Genomic DNA, 22090 nt, shown 5'->3' on the forward strand with positions numbered 1-22090 from the left:
ATATTCCTTTAACTCTTGCCTCTTGGGTAAATGAAAAAGAATATTAAGAACTATATTATTATAGTTCTGCTAATATTGGCTATCAACATTTACTATATAGTGCTTATTAGGAGCAAGAACTAAGTTTTTTTGTTTTTTTTTGTTTTGGTTTTTTTTAGAGGAAAGAATCTTAAGCAGGTTCCTCATCTGATCTTATGCCCCTGAGATCATGACTTGAGCCCAAATCAAGAGTCAGACACTTAACTGACTGAACCACTCAGGTGCCCTGGTCTACTGTTCTAAAGCACTTTTTGTAGATTAGCTCAATTAACTTTCATCAAAACCTTATCAAGTCATATATTAGTTACCTATTCTTGTGTATCAACCCAAAGCTTTGTGGTATGAATGGTAAACATTATCTTACATTTTCCTTGGGTCAGGAATTTGAGAGAAGTAATGATCAGGATATTTATGACATTGCAGTGAAGATGTCAGTTGGGACAGTTACCTGTAGACTTAACTTGGGCTGGAAGATCTGCTTCCAGTGTGGTTCACTCTTTACTCACGTGGTTGGTAAGGTAGTGCTGCCTGTTGCAGAAGACCTCAGTTCCTTACCTCCTGGACTTTTCCTTGGGACTACTTGAATGTCCTTATGTGGCACTGGCTTCCTCCAGAAAACATTGACTTAAAAGAGAGCAAGGCAGGAGCCATGGTACCTTTTGTGACAGCCCTGGCTGTCCCACCCTGTTACTTCTACAATTTCCTATTGGTTACACAGCTTAGCCTATTCTGTGAATACCAGGATATGAGAACCACTAGTGCTCCAGGAGGCTTGCTAGTGTAGGTAGATTTTATTAGTATAGTTGACTTTTGAACATGTGTTTGAGCTGCATAAGTCCACATATATGAACATTTTTTCCCAATAAATACAGTATAGTACTATACTTGTATTTTCCTTATAATTTTTTAAATAACACTTTCTTTTCTCTAGCTTACTTTGTTGTAAGGATATAGTATATAATACTATAAACTACAATATATGTGTTAATCCACTGTTTATGCTTATTGGCAAGGCTTCCAGTTAATGGGAGACTATTGGTAGGTAAGTTTCAAGGCAGTCAAATGTTATATGTGGTTTTGCCATCTATGCAAACCAGTTGGTGCCCGTAACCTCTGTGTTTTTCAAGGGTCAACAGATGAGGAAACGAAGACACAAAGTTATTAATGAAAATGTTGATGATGCCATACTAAGTGGTGGAACCAGTGTTTTAATTCATATTCTTTGTCTCCAAAATGTGTGCTGTTAAGAGATATGTAGTATTGTCACTACATTCATTTTAATTTTCAGTTTTTTGATTACTAACAGATTTGCATATTTTCATTTATCCATTGTTTATTTATGTGTTCATTCATATATAAAATACATCCCTGTGCTCTTATTTTCTACAGAAATGACTATTTTTCTTTAAGTGAATTATAGTTTTTTTCATATTCTAAAATTATGAACATTTTGACATTTTAAAAATTGCTTTTTTTTCAGTTTGCAAGTTGTATTTGGATTGCATTTATGGTGCTTTTAACTAACAAGTTTTTTTTTTTTAAGATAATTTTGTTGATTTAATTTTAAAAAAAACTAACAAGTTTTATCTCTTTTTTTGTACTTTTGTGCTTTTTGCCTCTAGATTGTCCATGGATTCATCTTTTAATACTTCAAATCTGTTTACTTTTCCAAAAGTTACTTTCTTTAAGGTAGAATTTGTAACAATCTCTAGAATTATGCCATTAAAGTAAAAAAGAGTGTGTGAATAGTGAATTATGGAAATGCCCAACTTACTTGATTTCTTAGAATTTGTTGATATAAATATTATGTTCATATCTGTTTGGGTCTGTTTGGTGGAAAGTTGATGGTATTGAGGAAGAACACCCAAGTAGGCAAGGACTCAGTTAGATATAACATTTGGCTCAATTACCCATTAAATCTAACTCCCTTTAAGGAATTCCTTTTAAGTTACATGTGTCTCTGGTAAAACTGAAATTTCAGTCTTCTTTTGTACTTTACTTTTACTTTGTTCAGATTGTTAGATGAACATCTAGTTGACATTAGCAACCATCTATCATCTTCATCTATCTATCATCTATCTATCTATTTTGTGCCATTACAAAAGCAGCTATCACAGATTACACTTGATAACTGTAAATATGGCTATGGGTTGTCATTTGCCTGGGAGGATCAGGTAAATTGTAGTGTCTTCCCTTATTGGTGAGGGAAAAGTATGCACTCATATAAGCTCATATATCCACTTATTCTTTATTTTATAAAATAAAAATATTTACTAGGTATGAGACTCTATAGTTTACTGCATTGCTACACTGTGTTACTTCAATCTGAAGTTTATGTTTTTATAAGAGATATAACTATACGTATTTGTCTAATATGATACTAAGCATAGTTATCTAAAGACTATATGCTAAAGGACATGGGATTTGGACTTATATCTTGTGACTCCAAAACTAATGATCTTTTAAGTCAAGCACAGGACAACATTTACAACATTTTCCTACTTTATCATGCATTTTTTACAAGTGCTAAGATACTATATTTTAACCTTCATAGAATTTTTGATTCAGAAGATCCACTTTCCACTTTAATTGACAAGAATTCCCTCAGATTTTTGGAATGAAAGAAATACGTAATGGATTATATACCTGGACTTTGACATCATCCCACATATTTCCAGTCTTATTTATACTCTACAAACCTCACAGTATCCAAACTCAATCTTCCTTGTTTCTGTTTTGCTTATTCAACCCACCTAAACATGCTCCTTTTGCCTCATGAAGGCTTTTAATTCAGTGCTATTTTGAGTGTTGTTCAAAGATCAGTTTCAGTCTGCAGACTTTTGCTGGGCTACAAGATAAGTACAGTGATTGAGAGTAAGCATTTAGCAACTTTGATAGCAATTTAACATCACTGAGACATCAAGCGCATAAGTGTGTTGTTTCTTTGGAAAGCAAGTAGACTCATATCAAAGGTAAGACTCATAGGTGAGTCATGCATGGCACGAGTTCTATACCAGTCATGCATAATATAATGCATATTTGTCTGCAATGGGTTGGAAATTAAGAAATCGTCACAAATAGCTGAAAATAAATTTAAAATGCGCTAAAGCATCATCGGTGTGGATTCTAGCTGGGCTTTAACCTTTCTTTCTTTTCTTTTGCCTTCTTTAAATAGCCTGAACTCTATGGGCTGTCATTTCAACCAAACTCATATTATTATACTAATTTCCTTTGTTTTTGTTTTTTTATGGCTCCAGATTGAAAAGAAACATACACACAAGCAACATCCTACATGGATGGATCCTCTTTTTCTGCTCCTTGGCTGAGCACTGCTGGAAAAAGAAAATTACTTAGTGGGTCAGATCCATGTCACAATTAACTCATTTGGGCAGCTCATAGGCCCTTAACAGGGTGGATTTTTTCTTATCAAAATACTCTCCTGCTCGTGCAGTTACAATTTCAAACTTTATCTTTTCTAATTCCCTTAAGCCAATACATGAAAATTTACTGGGATGCCTGGGTGGCTCATGATTGAGCATCCGCCTTTGGCTGAGGTCATGATCTGGGGTCCTGGGATCGAGTCCCACATCAGGCTTCCCGTGGGGAGCCTGCTTCTCCCTCTGCCTCTGTCTCTGCCACTCTCTGTGTGTCTCTCATGAATAAATAAAATCTTTTTTTAAAAAAAGAAATAATTTACTCAAATTTTTGGCTGCCATATTTTCCAAATGTTGCTTCATTTCCACTTATCACTTCCCGCTTTCCTAGTATTGTAATACAATTTCCTTCTCATCTCTATGCCAAATCTCATTGCCCCATACTCTTGTCAGCAACCTTGTAATATATTCTCTCTTTAATCCTTAGACCTCTTTTTGTTATTGTTAACTTCCATAAAAATTTAAATATTCTCCTACCTCTTTACCTCTGTTTACTTTCTTCACCATTCAAATAATTTATTCTTAATTATCCTTAAAACCTTAGCTTAAACATCATTCCCTTGGGGATGCTTTTTTTGATTTGCTCCAGGGCAGGAAAGGTGTCTCTGTATCCCCTTATAGAACCTGCATTCATTTGTTTGGTAACATTTATCACAGTATAACAGTATATTTGCTTCTAATGAATCTAGAGATCTTTCCAAATCCCTTTGAATCACTGACTTAAATCATTTTAGTCCTGCTGCAATTTTTGTGTGTGTGATTGTGAAATAATGAAATTGATTTCAAGGTCAAGTTTGACTTCATTCCTTCCAAACTGCCTCATTAAATAATGGGTGTTTGGGGGATGTAGTGGTTGTATTTTTTCAGTCATCAGTTTAATTTAGTGGCTTTTTGAGTCATTTGTCCATCTGGTAGCAAGCAATAATCCTTAAAGTGGGTTCAGGAGAGGGGAAACCACTAGAATATATCACTTATTTTAATGCTTTGGTTAACCAATGTTAAAGTTGTAAAATTTTTCTAGACTTCTTTATCAGTAGTTTGAATTTAAATTAATGGGTTTAGGCAAGTTATTTTACCTCTGTACATCTGGTTCCTTATTTGAAAGTGGGTTATTTATTCATGAGAGACACAGAGAGAGAGAGAGGCAGAGACACAGGCAGAGGGAGTAGCAGGCTCCCTGCTGGGAGCCTGATGCAGGACTTGATCCCAAGATTCTGGGATCATGACCTGAGCGGAAGGCAAATGCTCAACCACTGAGTCACCCAGGTGCCCTTGAAAACAGTTTAATACAATATACATCATAGAGCTTTTGTGAAGTTTTATAATATATATATATACACACATGTATAAAAACACATATACATATGTATCACTTAGGATAAAAGCTTAAATATTGTTTGCTATTATTACTGTTAAGATGGTTCAGTAACTGTATTCTTAACTCCAATGATATCAAATTGATGAGCTAGTGAGGAAAGAATAATTTTGGTTAAAACCTAAAGAAATCAGAGTTATGAGGACAATAATTTCTCAAAAAATATTAAAACTGCTGTTTTTCTGACATGTTTCAAAGAAAGAGAGGTTAATAGAATTAAAATGTTTTGCTCTAGAATACAGGGAACTTGATTCTTCTTTTGAGCATTTAATTAATATGATACATTTAAAAATTGTAACATTAAAATAATGCAAGGATTCAAGGAATTAGAAAATCAAGCAAGCTTTTTATACTCTGTATTATTGAGGTGCAATAACTTTTATAGGATATTGCCAATCTCAAATGGAGCTAGATTTTATATATTAAGTATTCTTTTATTTAAATCCCGTGAAACTGAATGACTTTTAAAGGTTTACTTAAACCTATTCTTAGACATTTAGCAGTTGAATGGCTCAACTATCCTGGAATTGGCAAAAATCTCTGCTGTGTGCTCATGCATGGGTGCATGTGCACAGACACATCACACACACACACCACACACACACACACACACACACACACACATTCGCCAGTTGGTTATTTTATTGATTAAAGCAACAGGGTCAAAATAAAGCTCAATTGTTAGAGATTATCCATTTTCCTCTAAGGAAAAATAAGCAATTTTCCTAGCAATCGACCCACTCATGCTTATAAACAGTCTGATAAGCAAAGGATATGTGAGAGATTTTATAACACAATTTGTTCAGTCTGTGTAATAAACTTTTCCACACAAAATAAAAACAACACTCAGTTTTTAAAAATTATCCTGTTTTGTATTTCTGTTTAAAAGCACTTTTCCAAAGGATATTTGATTTCTGTAAATCACAACCCTGTGTTGGCTTAGTGCACTTTTCACTGTTGTTACTGCTTTCCAAAGACCTGTTACCTAGCAACTGCATGGAAGAAGCTTCTAGTATTTTAAATCATACAAGAGCTTGGAAAATACTGAGGCAGACTTTAAAAAAAGATTCTGACTTGTTAAAATGTAATTAACAATTTTATTTTCTATAAAGTAAAAGGGACTTGAAAATAGGTTTGATTCATATATATCTACAAACTTTTATCTTTAGTTATAATGGCTGATTTTAAAAGCCTTTAAATTAAAAATAATAAACATAACAATAAAAAAACCAAGAATCTCAGATAATCCTACTATTTCAAAAGTCATAAGTTTTGGAAACTTGCATACTCCTTGAAGTTGTTACTGTTAATAGTTTGATTCTTGCTCTTACAGTTTTTTGTGGTTATTATTTACACATGCTTATTCATACAGACATATGAGTATGTAAGAGTACCTGCAGAAGTAGTATTTTTACAAAACTAGGATCATGCTTTAATTTCTTAACAATAAATTTGTGTTATGTTGTTTTTTACTTAAATTTTTAAAATATATTATTGGCATTATTTCAAGATAGTTTATTTAAGTTTGTTCTTAATATGCATTATTGTGAGGATATAAAATACTTGTTTAGAATTCTAATCAGCATTTCATGCTCATTGAGAACTTTTCTTCCCAGAAAATCCTATGAGGCATATACTATTATTATTCACATTTTAAAAATAAGGCAAATGAGGCTCAGAGGGATCAATATTTGCCCATGGCTTGACATGTGCAGTGGTGACACCACTTGATCTCATGTGCTTATGCTTCAACAACAAGCCACAAACAAGAAGGTTCTAAATCAATACAAATACACAGAAATTTTAAAAGGATGAGAAGATATGAGATGCACATAATTTTGAAATTATTGCTTTCTTCAACTAGGGAGAGAAATTAGAAACAATAAAGAAAAAAATGAACCAATTTTATCATTGCTAAGGAGTTATCTCTGTCAGCATAATCAAAACGGAGCTTTTGCCATTATGTGGTCTCACCAACAAGAAGGAAAGAGTTCAGGGAAAGTGATTTTGCCCACAGAAAAGATAATACAGAAACTGGACAAACCTAGTCATGTGACCATATTTAACTACAAGGAAGCTGGAAAATGTAGTTTCTACCTGAGCAGCCATGCACCTAGCTAAAATTTAAGGATGCGTGGGAGGAAATAAGGAAGAAGGAGAGAATGAATATGGGTGATAGTAGTTTCAGCCACAATTCAAATCCTTATCTACCTAAGTATTTATGTACAATATTTTCCTTATATATTGAGAGACTCTTCCATTATCATGAAAAATATTCCACAGCTATATCAATTATTGCACCCAACTTAAAATCCAGGACATCTGGATACTGCAAAGTCAGTTCTAGATGTGGCTCCTAAGGGTCTGGCAACACACACACCAATAAATTAATTAACTGCCTCCACCCCCATTGCATATAATATAAAATAGTGAAACAAGATAATTGTAATAAAATATTGGTGTTTGGAAAACAGAAGAACTGGAGACACACAGCAGTCTTTGGTCCCTAGCAATGATGAAATCCTGTCAGCATGGCAAAGACTGTGTAATAAATTCCTTATTAGACATTCTACTATTAGAGAGTTACTCCTTTGTCTATTCATAAGCATGTCTCTTTGTTCACTATTCTCTTTGGCCCCAGGAAAATTTCAAATTGGAGCAGATTCCTTTTATTCCTTTCCATGTGTCAGTAATTGTGCTCAAAGTTCTTCTCTAAGAACTTTCTTAAACCTACTTAATTTACTACTACTACTACTTTGTTGCCTTGTTCATATCTCCTTGATTGTAGTGGCAGCTACCTTGGCATCATCAAAAAAAATAAGTTTGAATGGGAAGGCAGTACTTTAATCTGATTCTTGCTACAGGTCTGGTTTTATTGGTCTGGGAGAAGTCTTAAAGGAAGGCAAAGACTCTGAAAGAGGAACACCTGGGTGGCTCGGTGGTTGAACGTCTGCCTTAGGCTCCCTGCGTGGAGCCTGCCTCTCCCTCTGCCTGTGTCTCTGCCTCTCTCTCTCTCTCTGTGTCTCTCATGAATAAATACATAAATAAATAAAATCTTTTAAAAAAAACCCTGAAAGAGTATCATCTCCTGCTATTGCTATATAGTTCACTTTTTGATTCTTCAACTGTCCAGATTCTTTCTTGGACACTTGATTTAGCTTTCCGGATTTCAGTAAATAATACCCTGCTTAAGAGAGCTTTATTTCTTTCTCTCTCTGCTTGCAAAGTGATCACTTCTTACCTCAGATCATCTCTCTATGCATACCTGATTAAAATCAGCAGAGTGCTGCCAACACACATTAGTATTCTTGTCCTTTACAAACATGTCTCTAGACATGCTTCCATAGATATGGAACCACATAGACATGTGGTTTCTGTGTACGGAGGGGAAAATGGATAATAAGGAAAAATAGCAATTTCTGTTACAGATACAATTCTCAATTATGCATTTTAATATACTTAAATTTTATATAATTTTACTAATGTTTTTAATTAGGAAATTATTTGATAAAAATTGGCAGTTTGGGGCTTGGAAATATCCCCAAAAGGAAATACAAGTAGCTGATTAAAAAATTGAGCTGGGGCAGCCCTGGTGGCGCAGTGGTTTAGCGCTGCCTGCAGCCCAGGGCGTGATCCTGGAGACCCTGGATCGAGTCCCGCGTCAGGCTCTCTGCATGGAGCCTGCTTCTCCCTCTACCTGTGTCTCTGCCTCTCTCTCCCTCTCTCTTTCCGTGTCTCTATGAATAAATAAATAAAATCTTTAAAAAAAATTGAGCTGAAAAGCACTTGGTCTTCCAGTTCGCTCACTCTTTCCAATACTGTGGGGTCATTACATTACATTACTGTGTTAATGACATTGATAGCCATGAAAATGATTCTCTCAATGCCCTAGACTTGTGTACCTGTAATTTCCCTATTTTGAATGTTCTTGTTCACTCTCCTATATCAGCACCCACTTCCAGAGGGACATTCTGCAAATGATGTCATTACTTGTTAATGTGACTCCTCCATAATCTCTGTTCCTGATGACCTTATTTCTGACCATGGTCAGTTTACATCTTCTAGTACAGAACTCCAACTATCCTTTGACTACACTTGGGCTTATAATTAATTGATTCTACCAGATATTTACTATTATTTACACCTGCATATCTTGTCTTTTCTTCTTAACCTGTTTGACTTCCATATATTTTATAATTCATTACTTTAATTCCTCCTCTGTTCACTGACCTTCTGTCCATTAGTTAGAGTTACTTGTCAAAAGTCACTGGTGGTGAATTTTCTCTGTCTCCTTGGCAGAAATGGTGTTTACTTCCATGCATTTGAATATGGCCTGAAGAAACAAAATAAGCAAAAGACAACCTGCAGACTCTTCCCCCTTTAAATTCACAATCCTTGATTTCTTGCGGTCGGTGAGCTGCCACACATCATTCTGTGTTTCTTTGCTCTATTTACTATTTCATTCTCTTAAACAACCATGCCATATTTTCTCCTTTTACTTCCAACCTCTTCCCTAATCATCATTTCCACTGACTGCACAAAGAAAATAGTGCCATAGGAATAAAAACAAAATTTTCATGAATTTCCACCTGTACATCTACCTGCCAACTTGCATGTGTACGCATATGTTCTACCTCCTTTTCTGTTATAGATGAGCAATTTTAGCAGCAACGTGGCTGAGAAAAGTCATGAGAAGGTGGTGTATTATGTTAGTAAGGTTACTCAAATTCTATCAGTCTATGAATGACATTTTAAGGAATTTGAAATATATCTTGTAAGCTTTAGGATTTGTGGAAGGTCATTAATTTATTTGGCTAATCAAACAGCACTGTCCAGTTATTGGTGTTAAGGGAAATGTTCCATATTTACATTGTCTGATATTGTGGGCAGTTACCACAAATATTATTGAGCACTTGATTGCTATTAATATATGGCAAGTAAGATGGAGGAACTGAACTTTTATTTGTATTTTATTTTAATTTATTTAAATTTAAATGGCCATATGTGATAGTGGCAACTCTAATTGGACAGCACGGTTTTAGAAAGGTAAGAGGTTTGGAATGCTGAAGAGTTGGATGACATGAAGAGCAATTAAGAAGCTGCTGTATTTGTCTAGTTGAAAGGTAATTATAGTTTGAATAAAGCTTTACAATCCCTTAGTTGTAATACCAAAATCTAGAAAATTCTGAAAAAAAGGGGAAGCAGGAAAGAAAGAAAGGAAAGAAGAAAGGAAGAAAGGAAGAAAAGAAAGAAAGAAGAAAGAAAGAAAGAAAGAAAGAAAGAAAGAAAGAAAGAAAGAAATTTCTGTTGTTAGTAAAATCTGACTTGACCTGAAATTATTTGGTTGCAATCCCCACGCTGAAATTTATTTTTTCCACTTAGTATAAATATTCTCACATAGCTGCAGAAATAGTAGTATTTTAAAGCAAAGGTTGCTCCTTAGATGTATTACATAGGGTTTACATTACAAAGGGTTTACAAAGAATTTTCTTTTTAAATAAAAGCTGATATCTGGTCCTTAACAATTATGGATAAGGATTGGAAGCCTACAGCTAGGCTTCCAGAAGGTGAGGAAAGTGGGAGAGATAGAGATTTTAGTGGTATGATCAGTAAACCTTGGCTTTCATATGACATTGGGAAATGAAGGGCAAAGTAGCAGGAAAAATATTTTTCAATTCAGGTTAGGGATAGTGATTAGTTTTTTTAAAATGTCCCAGGAGGGGCATGGATTTGATCTTAAGTGGAGAGGTCTAAAGATATATTCAATTCTATTTTACAAAGTAGGTTTAAATTTTGTACAAATTTGTAATTTATGCAAATGAAGATTATTATCTAGTTGAATATTCTATCATATTCTTTTTGCTCTGTCAGTCATCCATATTGACTAACTTGATTTCTTTTTTATGAAAATAATACAGATTTTTTTTAATCTAATGAGGAATCCTATGACATATCAAATCTTTTATCTAAGGAAATGATTTTCACCCAATCTGATCCAATATTCTTTAATACAGTAAGCTAGAGGAAAGAAAATGTTATTTTTCTTAAAAACAATAAGAGAAGATATATTTTATAGTACGTATTACATTTACTGAAAAAAATCTGAATAAGTGGATCCATACAAGTTCATACCTGTGCCTTCAAAGTCAGCTGTATAATAAAACTGTGTAAAACATAATATGTATTTATGTGTAATGTTGCCTCCTTTAGTGTTGATGGGCTAATAGACACTGCAAAAACAATAAAGATAAAAGAGAGATAAAAAAGAGAGAAACAAAGACTTTATTATCAGGTCCTTGATTTTTTTTTTTTTTTTTTTTTTTAGTAAATCCTGAGATGTAACTGTAGCAATTTCTTCTACAAAATGTAAAATAAAAAATTAACAAATAAGGAAATGAAAGAAAAAGAAAAAACAATGGGCTTTTTCATATGCTAACTCATAAAACCATTAGTAAGTTTATTATTTATCTCTCCTGAGCATTTGCTGCACCATTTCTCCAGTAATCTTTCGTTTCTTTGTAAATGATGCTGGGTATGTGCTCATTTTTAAAAATATATATTTACTTATTTGAGAGAGGGAAAAAGAGAGCAGAAAAGTAGGGGAAGAGGGAGAGGGACAGAGAATCTCAAGAGACTCTGTGCTGAGTGTGGAGCCCAATGCAGGACTTGGTCTCACAAGTCTGATATGACCTGAGCTGAAACCACGAGTAGGTCACTTAACTGACTGTGCCAACCAGGTGCCCCATGTGTTCATTCTGTAGACATCTGACTCACCTACAAATTCAACCTTCTGTTTCTTAATGTAGCTAAAATTATTCTCTGGAAATAATTACTTTCCTAGAACTTTACACATTGTCTTAATTTTTTAATACCAGCTATAATTGTTTACTTGGGGAGAGTAGGGGGAAAGTGTTTTCCAAAGTAAACCATATCTTAATCACTTCTCTAAAATATGAACTCTGTGGAAAATTGGATATCTGGCATCTGCACCCTCATCTCTGTATGAAAGTAATGGACGTGGGCTGAGTACCATCACCCCCTTTAATGTGGCCTGCAACCTCTCATGCACTGCTATCTTTAGCACATTCTATTGTTTCTATGTCACTGACTTCAAACGACATTATCTTTCCCAATTGAATCATATCATCTTTTGCGTTTATGACTGTAGGTCTTGAGGTCAAAGTACAGTTTAAATTTAAATGCATTTTAGCATTAATTTTTATTGCCTGATATCATAGTTGTTTTGATTGTACAAAATCTGAGTGTTATGTAAATATGGTCTACCATGTCTTTTAATAATTCTATGTGCTGTGTGACTATGAATTTGATAAATCAGTAATGCTTTAAATCAATACGACTACATTTCATACCATAGAATTATCAGTGTTAAAGGAGACTTTATACAGTCTCTGATTTATTTTCCAGATTGCACCTCCTACCTATCTACCTCTCACCTCCTTGTATAGATGAGATATACGAAAATTAAACATTTTGCCAAAGTCTGCCTATTTCATTAAAGACATAACTGGGCTACAGTCTCCTTTCCTCTTGGTCACTTAACTCAAAATATAGGACCCTCTCATGAAACAAACATTTTTCCTGGGGAAAATTGCACATGTAAAAACATCTCTAAGATAAATGTGTTTATTTGAAACTTCTGTAATTTTATTTGCTGTTTTATTTCTCATATTAAAGTACTACCATCCCAAGGTAAATTATCCTAATTTACCTATTTTATTTCAAACAGATCATGTTGTTTGTGAAGAAGAGTTTAAATACGCCATGTTAGCTTTAAACTGTATATGTCCAGCAACATCTACACTTATCACACTACTGGTTCATACCTCTAGAGGGCAGTAAGTATATTTTTTCTTTAAGATAATGCATTTTAAATTATAAAAAAATAAATGCAGTTATATGATTTAGAAGCACAGTAAGCCAAGCTATATAGCTAGATATGTACCTATACTTGTATTTGTGTGAGTTATCTTCATCTGACAGATAGATGGAGAGATAGATAGACAAATACAGACCTGTTAAAGGATGTGTGTGGGGGGATGGGTTCCAAAATGTAAAGAATTGACAGTGATTTGTTGTCTTTTCTAACTCATCTTGACATAATTTGTTTCATCCAAAATTATAAGTGTCTATATCATTTGTTAGGTCTAGGATTAGAGTACTGTTTCTATTTTCGTTTCTTTTCTTTAAGATTTTTTAAAAATTTATTTATTCATGAGAGACACAGAGAGAGGCAGAAACACAAACACAAGAGAGGGAGAAGCAGGCTCCATGCAGGGAGCCCGACGTGGGACTCGATCCTGGGTCTCCAGCATCACGCTCTGGGCCAAAGGCAGGTGCTAAACCTCTGAGCCACCCAGGGATCCCTGTTTCTATTTTCAAAATACTTAGCAAATAAAATTTAAAAAATCAGGATGAGACAGTCATTAGTATGAGATCTTAAAGTCATTTTTTTCTATTCCCAAGGTAAGTTTTTATTTCAAAGCTTTCTATACATGATGGACCTGAAAATTAAAATTTTACAGTTATTATAGAACAACAAAGTACTTGACAAAAATAGCAAATGTAGTATAAAAGAAATCACTTTTTAAATAAGCATTTCAAGGTAGATGAGGGAGTGTTATATCATCATACCATTTTGTTCTATGAGGAAGCTTGTATTTGATGTGGATGATCAAAGAAAATATAATCTGTGAACGCAGTCCCCACTCTTATTTGAAGAGACAAATGCTATATTGCATTTTATACTTTTTCCTATTCCTTATTTGGTATTTAGGTAAAATGTTGACTTTCTAAGTAAATTTTACTGTGGTACTTGTGGAGATGATTATTTAAATTTGGTAAGTTAATTGGTAGTTATTTAAATGAAATACCAAGTCAAATAAAAAAATGGATAGTTTTGTGGATTTATTTTTAAAATTTTTAAATTGTTAAGTTTTTTGAGTTTTAATACTAGATGGAGTAAGTTGCTAATTGGAAAGTAGCAAGTACTCTTCAGTATTTTCAGGTAGATTTAATCTCTTCTAATTATGTCTCTACTCTACTGAGAAGTAAGATTTTCCAAGGAGCAATTTTCTTAAAGTTCTGAATGAAAATATTTCTATTTTATGCATTCACAAACCTTTAATTTGTGCAATGGAAAAGATGTAACAGGATTATGGGAATAAATTGTTTTTCTTTGAAACATTTTGATGAAATTAAATACTGAAAGTGATTTTAACACCAATTAATGGAACATTCATAAAACTTACCATAGGATTCATTATTTTGCCATGCCATCTTTGTCATAGCCATACAACTTTAGAATTATCTAGTTTCATTTTATTGTTGTAGAAATTATAAAATGAGGCTCATCAACACTAATATACATCATTAATTATAGACTGGTTAAATTGCACTGCTCAAGTCCTAGTAAATATTATTTATTGGCATACAATATTGCCCTAGTGAACAAATTTCACTTGATGTAAGTTGAAAAAGCATTTCAGTGATCCTTAAAATAGAACTTTTCCCAATATACTTTAATGAATTTTTGCCTTATTAAAAAAGAAAGTAATGTTGTTGAAGATATTGTTACTACATATTTAAGGATTTTCCATAAATCAGATTGACTATCAAAATTACTTCACAATTAAGTATCACAATAATGTTACAGTCCACCAGATTAACTTTCTTCATAGCAATTTTATTGAGCCATAATTCACATACAATGCAAATCACCCATCTATAGTGTACAATTTAATGTTTCTTGGCATATTCACAGACTTAACCAAACATTACCACTCATTCCTGAATCTTTTCATCACTCCGTATTCATCACTACATAAAGAAATGCTCCACCTTTTAGTATGACTACATTTTCCCCCAGCCCTTTCAGGCCTACACAATTGCTAATTTACCCTGTCACTGTAGATTTGCCTATTCTGGACATTGCATATTGCATATAAATGGAATCATCCAATAGGTGCTTTGCTTTTTGCTTTGGTTTGGTTTGGTTTTGGACTGGCTTCTTTCACTTGGCATCATGTTTTTAAGGTTCATGCATATTATAATTCCTTTTTACAACTGACTAATATTTCATTGTATGAATATTTATTTTCTTATTCCTCAGCTGATACATGTTTGGGTTGTTTCTAGCATTGTGAATAAGAATGCTTTTAATATGCATGTAAAGAGTTTTATGTGGAAATATGCCTTCATTTCTGTGGGGGATATTGCTGAGTCATATGGTAACTTTTTTAGCCTTTTTTAGGAACTGCCAGACTGTTTTCCAAGAAGACTAACATTTTGTATTCTCATCAGTGATGTAGCAGGGTTCCAATTTTTTTTCACAACCTCAGCAACACTTGTTATTGTCTATGTTTTTTATTATAACCATCTTTGTGGATGCAAAATAGTGTCTCATTGTGGTTTTGGATTTTGTTCCATTGATGGCTAATAACGTTGAACATTATTTCATATGTTTTTTGGACATTTCTATATTTTCTTTGAAGAAAGACCTATTTAGAACCTTTGCCCATTTTTTTTTACCTTTGCCCATTTTTTAATTGGGTTGTCTTTGATTATTGAATTATAAGAATTTTTGTATCTTCTAAATTCAAGAACCTGAATCAGATATACACCATCACTGGAACATAAATAACCATCTGAACAGATCACTCAATTTTACATATCTAAGTATTTTATTAAGTATATTGTTTGACTAAGTATTAGTATCAAGTCTTCTGTATTACGCATTAATTGCAGCTATAGTCAGGATTCACTTATTAACAGAACATGTTTGAAATTTTGCCCCTAAGCATCAGCATAAATTAGAGAGCTTAAATTTTTGATATTTAATAAGAGAACAAACTTGGGAACTGAATTAAATAGTATAATGGGAAAAATGTTGAATACTCTAAGAAATGTTTTATTCCAGGATTATCAAACCCCCAATTGAAAACAAAGCATACAATAATGCTCAAATTTCTCCATTAAAAAAGGGGAGAATAATATTATTAAAACTTCATTTTATGATAAATGGTGATTTTAACTAAAAATAGTTGATATTCATGAGCTATTATGTACTGTATTAGTTGATAAAAAGTGAAAAAAATAGAGATTTTAGGATCCAACAAGCACAAAAATAAATATAATATATAACCTGAAATAGTCTAATTTAAAAATAAATCTATTTTATTTTATTTTTTATTTTTTAGTGAGTTCAATAATTATCAGTTGCATATAACATCTAGTGCTCATCATTATCAGGTACCCTCCTTAATGCCCATCACTCAATTACCCTATCCCTCCACCCCCTTCCAGCAACCCTCAGTTTGTTTCCCATAGTTAAGAGTCTCATGGTTTTTAAATAAAGTGTTATACAGATTATGGGTATTGAAAGAAAATAATAAATATGAGTTCTAAAACAAATGAGAAGAGTCAAGAGTTAGAGATAAAAAAAATATTTTCTTTAGTAACAGAGCTGCTTTAGTGTTCACAATACTCACTGTGACAGAGTTCACAGTGATAATGGAGTTCCTAATTTGGCTCTGGAAATTGACTTACCAGCTTCATCCTTATCTTAGTTCTCTGCTAGCCAGTGGAAATGAAGACAAAGATAGAAACCACATATTAAGGATGAATTGCCTACCCTTGGACTTTTATATAAGGAGAATATTAATTTTAACAAATGCTGTCTGGTAGTTTGGAATCTCTAAGCAACTTAGACAATACCTTGACTTATAGAGCCTCCAAGGCTGATTAGCTCTCTTGAGATCTTACATTTTCTTTTCCTATATGTTAACATATTCATTCCAGTTCTAGTTGATTTGTATGTTGTAAAGTAAGTTGTAGATCACTTCAAAAAAGTGTTCCCTTTTGATTCCTTGAGAGTTTACTCTGTATTTTGGCACTACAATTTTCCCCTTCACTTAATTCATTTACATTTGAGTATTCAGTGCTCTTGGCAGTGGTGTTTCTTATTGTTAAATAAATTAACATTTTTATTTATTTGTCAGTTACATTAGAAAAATGAACAGGAGATTGTTCTTTGGACAAAAATTGCTATAGACTGTTGAACATAACCATGATGATTTTAAATCATCATGAATTATCTAGGCCAGTTGATAGACATTTAACTGATCATCTTGATGACATTTCATCCTTATCAAATATAAATTTTTTCTTTTCCTTTGATTCACTTTTGTGAAAATAATTATTTCATTCGTTCCATCAAAGAGGTTGTATATTTGGTCTCAGTGATAATCAATGGGAAAGAGAGAATTGATAGGAAATATACTGCAAAGTTAGAATTTACAGAACTTGGCTACTGGTTAGATACGAATATAGAAAGGAGAAAAAAGAAAATCTCCCACAGTGACTCTAGACAGTCGAGAACTATAAAATGTGGAGTTTGGCAGAAGAAAAAGGGAGTTTGATGTGTATATATTTGCTTTCTAATCAGATATAACTGATGGAGGGAATTACTGCTTCTCTTGGTTCCTGAGGTGGTACAGTGCTACTGAAGTCCAGTAGAGGTGAAAGTAGAAATAGTGGGGATTTGGAGAAATGATAACTTAAAACTTTTTCTTTGGAAGTTATTACTTTGAGGTTACAGATGGAAAAAAAGGAAAGCAAATACAGTATAGTGTAATAGAATAAAAAGTAATAAGGATTTCTAAAGAACACTGGATAGTTAAAAATATAGATGGTTTAAGATGGATGGATGCTGAACAAACAGATTTAGTAGGTTACTGGTCTCTGAGAACTTCTGAGAAAACAATTTTGAACAGTGGAGACTTTTTCATTTTGAGAAAGGATGAATAGATAAAGAGAGGATAAGAAAGTGAAGCCTCGTTGAAGGCTGCTATTTCATTAAGTTTGTCCATGAAGATGAGAAAGAAAAATAATGAAAGCTGTATTGCACAGAAATGTCAAGGCAAGTTTTTTTCTAATTATGTTTGCATGTGCATTTTTTGTGTATTTAGCTGTTTGTTTTCTGTTTGCTTTTAAAGTATAATTCATAGGGTAGTTCCAGTGAGGAGACAGAGATTCAAAGTATAATCAGGAGGTAGGTGATGTGATCCAGAGACTGGAATATCCCTACTTGGTAAAGAGAAGAATTATTTATTCATTAGGAATAGGTAAGGAAAGGGGTAATTTACAGTAATTTTATTTATTCATAATAAGAATATTTCACTGGTTAAAAATATATTCTGCTCCGTATAACATAGTATGATGAAAAGTAGGAGTGGTATTTGTTTTATAAATTAAAAGTCTGGGGAATAACATCTAGAGCATTTGACTCAACAGTACACCTAATTCTTTACAATTTAAAAAAAATTCTAACATTTTTGTCCATACTTAATCCTGATGTACATTTTGGCTGAACTTCATCCTCAAGATCTGTCCTTATAATCACAGAATGTCTGCTTTGCTATTAGGCTAATCTCCTTCTAGATTGGAAGAAGGGGGAATGACAAAGGGCCAAAGTATTGCCAACTGAGACTATTTAAAGCTTTCCATGAAGCCCAACAATTGCCTTTTAATGTCTTAAGATATAGTTAGATTTTGCATATTAGAATATGAGCTTGATTCTAGTTAAGTTAGCAATGTAAATAATTTTAAATTAGAAAATTTATATGCATACTTTATGTACATACACATATATACACATATTTATTTAAAATTATATGTTTACTCTTTTAAAATAATTAGGTGATATAAGAATAAAAGATAAATCAAAGGATCTTATGTGGGGGTATATTGAATCATGCAAATAATTGTGAAAGCTTAAGTTTTATATGTGAAATACAAAGATAGTTGCTTCTTATTAGAGAGCTCAAATCTGGTGATGCAAACTTAATACTATTAAAAATATTATTAAGTATATCTGTAGTATAGTTGTCAATTATTATGGCCTTTTGATAGTTGGCCCTTTACCTGAATTTTAATGTAGTATGTGAACCAAAATGAAGCATATTATTATAAAGTACATGATTCAGAAACTTCTCTCATTAAAGCAGCAGCTAAAATTGGACTTTCTGGGAACTACATGTCTTAATCACAACTTATATTCCCTCTGTTTGGTAGTGTTTATGCTGTAAATGGGGCTCATAAATTTAGGGAACTGTGACAGAGATGAAAGATCACCAGTTTCTGGCAGCTTGAAATGGGTGACTGACTAACTGGCAAAGTTAACTAACACTGAGAAAATACATACTCCATTTTATTCTCAATCATTTTATATGGAAAATTTGAGATAATATTCTCATCCATTACTTTATTCATTTATTTGACAATTATTTACTGAATGCCTGCACTATGACAGAACCATTCCAGGTGTTGTGGTTTCAACAAGGAAACCAACAGAAAAATTCCAGCTGTCATGAAGCTTTTATTCCAACTGGGGAGACAGATAAAAAATAAATAAGTAAAAATATATAGCATCTTGGAAGGCGATACCACAATGGAAAAAAAGCAGAGAAGAACAACAGGGATTTCAAGGATGTAACAGTGTGTCCAACTTAAGTAATATGTGATGGAAGACCTCATCAAGGAGTTGATATTTGATCAATGACCTGATCAAGTTCAGGTAGTGATCAATGACCAGATCAAGTTCAGGTAGTGAGCCATGAGACATTCTGAAATACGAGCTTTTCATGCTGAAGAAAAGACAAAGATTCAAAGACAGAAGTTTATCTGATGATTTGAGAAACAGCAAGTAGGCCATTGCAGCTAAAATGAAGGGATGAGAAAGGTAGTAAAAGCTTAGATCTGATAGGGAAACAATGGTTTTCTAGGCCATTGTAAGGGCGGTGCCTGTCACTCTAAAATGAAAAATCATTGAGAGATTCTGAGCAGAAAAGGGATATAATTTGAATAATAAGAGGGGTGCCTGGATGGCTCAGTTGGGTTATGCATCTGCCTTCAACTCAGGTCATGATTTCCAGAGTCCTGGGATTGAGCCCCACATCAGGCTCCCTGCTCAGTGGAGAGCCTGCTTCTCCCTTTCCTTCTGCCTATTACTCGCCCTGCTTGTGCTCTCTCTCTCTCTCTGTCAAATAAATAAATAAAATATTTTTAAAAAAGAATTTGAATAATAAGAGAAAAAACCACATTGGCTTCTTAGTTGAACAAAAGCAATTAAGAGTTTATGGGACTAATCTAAGCCAGAGAAGTAAAACCTTGTCTTGGGCAAGGGCACAAGTATGGAAGTGATTAGAAGTGCTCAGATTCTAGATGTATTTTGGAGGTCTTGTTGTCAGGAATTGTTGATTAGATGTGGGAGGAACAGAAGGAGAATAGTCTAGCATGACTGAGCAACCTTTTTGGACATTTTTGGACTGAGCAACCAGAAGAATATAATTGTGATTTGTCACAATCAAGAAGACCATGAAAGATCAGGATTTTTATTTTGGACATGATAAGTTTAATATATTTGTTAAACTCCCAAAATTGTGTCATCTGGAGCTTAGCTACACTGATGATAGAAATTTGGCTGTCATCAGCATACAGACACTTGATACTATGAAACAGGATGAAGTCATATCACAGGATTATTTTGAGGATTATGTACGGCCATGCCTGACCATAGTCGGTAGGTACTCTTTAGTTCTCTCATTGGCTCTATTAATGTGTCAAATGAGTCAGATTTTAGATGCATCAAAATCATTTTTTAAATTTGGTGTCAGAGACAATTTGAGGGTAGAGAGAGAAATGCTTTAAAGACAAAGCAGGACATCCAGGACCATATATGTATTTGTGATGGAGAAGAAAAAGACTCAGGCCATTGCATACATATGTTATTTATTTAAAGATTTTTATTTATTTACTTGACAGAGAGAGAGAGAGACCACACAAGCAGGGGAGCAGCAGAGGGAGAGGAAGAAGCAGACTCTGCTGAGCAGGGAGCCCAATGTCGGGCTTGATCCCAGGATGCTGGGATCATGACCTGAGCCCAAGGCAGATGCTTAACCGACTGCCTCCCACTCTTACTTTATATTTAAATTAGAATTTTTTCATAACTTTATTTGGATTTTTTTTTGGAACAAAGAATGGCATGAATGAACAAATATGTATCAGAATGCTTCTAAGCAAAAGACAGTGAAAGTATGGCCAATCACCATGGCCAATCTTTTGAATAACTGTCTTAAGTATTACAGAGATCAGGATTAAGTATATTTTGAAAAAGATGACTCAAATATGTACAATGTCATGCATTTAACTCTCAAGCAATATATTATTCAGTCATGGAAGATTTTATAGAAAAAAGCCAAACAGAGTTATAAGCGGTATTAAAGTGTTTGTCTTCTTAAATGATACAAGTTTTGGTGACCTTTTCAAAGTTTATTTGGAAGGAATTCATTATAAAAATGATTTAATTAAACAATTATTGAATGCAGTAAAACCTTGAAAATATAGCAGAAGACATCAAGATAAAAAAAGATGGATATTAGAGAAAATAGCCAAATTATATAAATGTAAGCAGATAACAGTTGCTGGCAGATTCAGATTTAATAATACATTATTACAATATATCACAATAATTTTCTTTTGATTTACATGGCCACAAAAAAGGAGGCTTCAAATAGAAATCAATTGGTGTATGATAAATATATATACTTTAAGTATTTTGAATGAATGAAAAGATATAAGAATTCCAATGCTACATTCCATAAATAGGAGAAGTAAGGGGGGAGCAAAATTGCTTTTATGTTTTAGTAAAATCAATTTTTAAAAGTTGTAATTTTGTAAATATGTTCCTCAGGGGTGGTTATTTCATAAGAAGCCCTTCATTAAGTTACTGGGCGAGTGTGTTATTTTCATCAATGGGATCTGGAAACTGCAGATTTGGGTATTGCTGCAATACTTTTTGTAAAATGAAAAGTAAATGCTATTTTGTCTACTGTTTTCGGGGTAATTGATCTCTTTAAAAATACAAGACCACCTTCATTTTTAGTTATTTCCTTAGCTTGCAAAATTTTATCCTACCTCTAATCACATACAAAGTGTTTGTAAATTATGGAGAGATGGCCTTGCTCAACTTTCTGTCACAAGCATTATAATTGTGTACGTTTAAATGTAAGTGAAATTTAGGCTTTCTCAAATAAGTATTTCACCAGAGATTGCTTAATAGTTTTGGAAAATCTTCAGCCACTGTAGAAACACAGTAAGCCAAATGCAGTGTGATTAATTTTTGTGTGTGGTATATAAATAGTGGTTCTGTTAGTTCATATAATTG

The 22090-nt window shown here is 33.3% G+C and overlaps 1 protein-coding gene across 17 annotated transcripts in view; it reads left to right on the forward strand.

Moving 5' to 3' along the window:
• The window catches only part of KCNT2 (potassium sodium-activated channel subfamily T member 2), a 374048-nt gene that overhangs the window by 221694 nt on the left and 130264 nt on the right, over window positions 1-22090 (forward strand). For all 17 annotated transcript variants that reach the window (XR_012001790.1, XM_072759479.1, XM_072759480.1 and 14 more), the window contains one exon: window positions 12596-12704. Coding sequence is in view for 16 of the 17 variants with exons in the window: in XM_072759479.1 (XP_072615580.1) it covers window positions 12596-12704 (109 nt within the window). In the remaining variant the exon portion in view is untranslated. The remainder of the gene's footprint in view (window positions 1-12595; window positions 12705-22090) is intronic.

The sequence above is a fragment of the Vulpes vulpes genome, chromosome 5, assembly GCF_048418805.1.
Source record: "Vulpes vulpes isolate BD-2025 chromosome 5, VulVul3, whole genome shotgun sequence".
Lineage (NCBI taxonomy): Eukaryota > Metazoa > Chordata > Mammalia > Carnivora > Canidae > Vulpes > Vulpes vulpes.